Source organism: Pyxicephalus adspersus, chromosome 6 (genome assembly GCF_032062135.1).
Source record: "Pyxicephalus adspersus chromosome 6, UCB_Pads_2.0, whole genome shotgun sequence".
Lineage (NCBI taxonomy): Eukaryota > Metazoa > Chordata > Amphibia > Anura > Pyxicephalidae > Pyxicephalus > Pyxicephalus adspersus.
In genome coordinates this window covers 53868209-53870479 of record NC_092863.1, presented here as the reverse complement: position 1 = coordinate 53870479, position 2271 = coordinate 53868209, and the positions used below count along the sequence as shown (strand labels likewise).

General features: G+C 37.2%; 1 protein-coding gene across 1 annotated transcript in view; it reads left to right on the top strand.

Moving 5' to 3' along the window:
- ATP6V0A2 (ATPase H+ transporting V0 subunit a2) overlaps window positions 1-2271 on the top strand; it is a 20325-nt gene extending 18054 nt beyond the window's left edge. The window contains exons 9-11 of the mRNA XM_072413929.1: window positions 352-469; window positions 1383-1557; window positions 2160-2271. Of these exons, the coding sequence (XP_072270030.1) occupies window positions 352-469; window positions 1383-1557; window positions 2160-2262 (396 nt within the window). The 3' untranslated portion in view covers window positions 2263-2271. The remainder of the gene's footprint in view (window positions 1-351; window positions 470-1382; window positions 1558-2159) is intronic.

Sequence of the window (2271 nt, the reverse complement as noted above, 5' to 3'; positions counted from 1 at the left end):
ACTACATACCCATTACTCCATATATCCGCCATGGAATTTATGTAAGTGCTACCTCCAACATATAGACAGGTTTACTTTAAAGACTTGGTTTGTACAAGGATCTAAGTATTATAGTTGTTGATGCTAAGTTAGGGAAAGAATTATGGTATCTTTACCTGATATTTTCTACTTAGTTTAGCTGTCTTTCAACTAATGAGTGCATTAAAAAACAAAGCCCCCACAGAAATTGTGGAAATAGTAAATGTTGGAAGTTCATTTAAGTAAAAAACTTTTAACTGTCTTATGTAAAGTGGTTTCATATATGTGCAACTTGCTTCACTTTTATGATTACTATTTCGCCACTCTTTTCAGTTTGATGTGGCAGAGGTGTTCATGCATCAAGCCATCCACACCATAGAATATTGCCTAGGATGTATTTCTAACACTGCTTCCTACCTGCGACTCTGGGCTTTAAGTTTAGCCCACGCCCGTAAGTATAAAATGTATTTTCTTGGGATATTTAATAAAAACATCACATATTCTAAAAACGACATAAATCATAATTTGCTGTAGTGGGGTGACAGGACATCAGTGTGGAATTTGTATGTTCTCCCTGTGATTCAATTGCTGTCTGCCAGGCACTCAAAGCAGTTTCCACTGACATCCCAAAAACATTCAGGTAGGTTAATTGTCAAAAAAAAGCCTTACACTATGTAAGTGGAAATGACTATGGTAGGGCCATACCATACATAAATTGTTAGCCCTTTGATGGACAGTTATTAACGTGACTATGTATTTTTTTAAATATGTTTGTGCTATTTAAATACAAGTTATTAAAACTGGCACTGGCACACCCCAATAATGGTATATTGTGAATATGATAATCAGATTGTACCCAGGCTGAAATTGGAACCTAGGATCCTAGCACTGCAAATTATGACTTTTTTTTTATTAGGTCATAATGTGACCTATTTTTTGAGGGGGAAGGGAGCAGTTAACCCAAATAAATGTTTTTGGGATGTGAGAGGAAACCGAAGAGGCTAGAGAAAAGCCAGGCAAACATGGGGACATTTTGTACTGACCAAGCGTTAATCTTAGGACCCTAGTGCTGTAAAGGCAAGAATACTAGCCACTGAGCCACCTTGTGGGAGGTAATGGAGGTAGTAATTGCACAAATATCTTCCTAATGGTTCCTTGTAAGTTCCTGTTACTGAACAAGGCCACTTCAACTTGTATTCACTAAAAACTAAAATATCGGTTTTGGGTGAATTGATCTTCTGTGAGAAGTCCTGGGTATTTATTAACATAGAGCTACTGTTACAAGGTTTTATTTCATTTTCAGTATCTCAGAAGCTTAGAGTATTATATTTACCTGCTTAAGTTTTAATATTTTTAAATTGCAGAACTATCTGAAGTGTTATGGACCATGGTATTGAGGAAGGGTCTTTGTATACCGCACTCCATTCTTGGTGCATTTCTTCTGGTACTAGCTACAGCTGCATTTGCATCATTGACTGTTTTCATTCTTCTTGTCATGGAGGGACTTTCTGCCTTCCTACATGCACTCCGTTTACACTGGTGAGTGTCTTTAGAAATATAATAATGATCCATCTGGAAAACTGTGTATTTTGTTTGAAACCTTTGTAGCTGGAATGGAATGTGATGTTGGAAAACAATGGACTTGTCATTATGAGATAATCTGGGGTGTAGAGGTTTAACATTTGCTGGCCTCCTGAGGAGGTTTCTCTTCTCTTCCTTTACCAGAAACACAATAGCATGTTAGGGGAAAATCTGGTCATAAACTGTTGTCAACAAAATCGGTGTCAGTGCTGTAAGACTTCCCCCTAACCTCCTGTTCCAGTGAAAACCTTCCAATCATTATATGTTTGGGTGGTAATGGTCACAAACAAAGAGGGAAAACCGGAATCCACTCAACATGGTCACAAACAGCAATAGGAGACACTGACACTGAGTTTTCTGTTCTTGTTTAAAAAGATGCATGTCAAATATAATTGAGGGATTTCTTCATACGTCTTGATTAAGACTGGTAATCTTTGTAGTGCCTTTAATTAGTATATTGTATTTGTTATTGAGCCCTTATGGGCCTTTGGGCATTCAGTTTGTTTATTCTACGTGCAAACACAAGTGATAAAACAATGTATTTTTTTTTTCATTTACAGGGTGGAATTCCAAAACAAGTTTTACTCTGGTACCGGATACAAATTCACCCCCTTCTCCTTTAAACAGATGTCTCTCCATCTGGACAAAGAACATTTTCCATAGACCCATGCT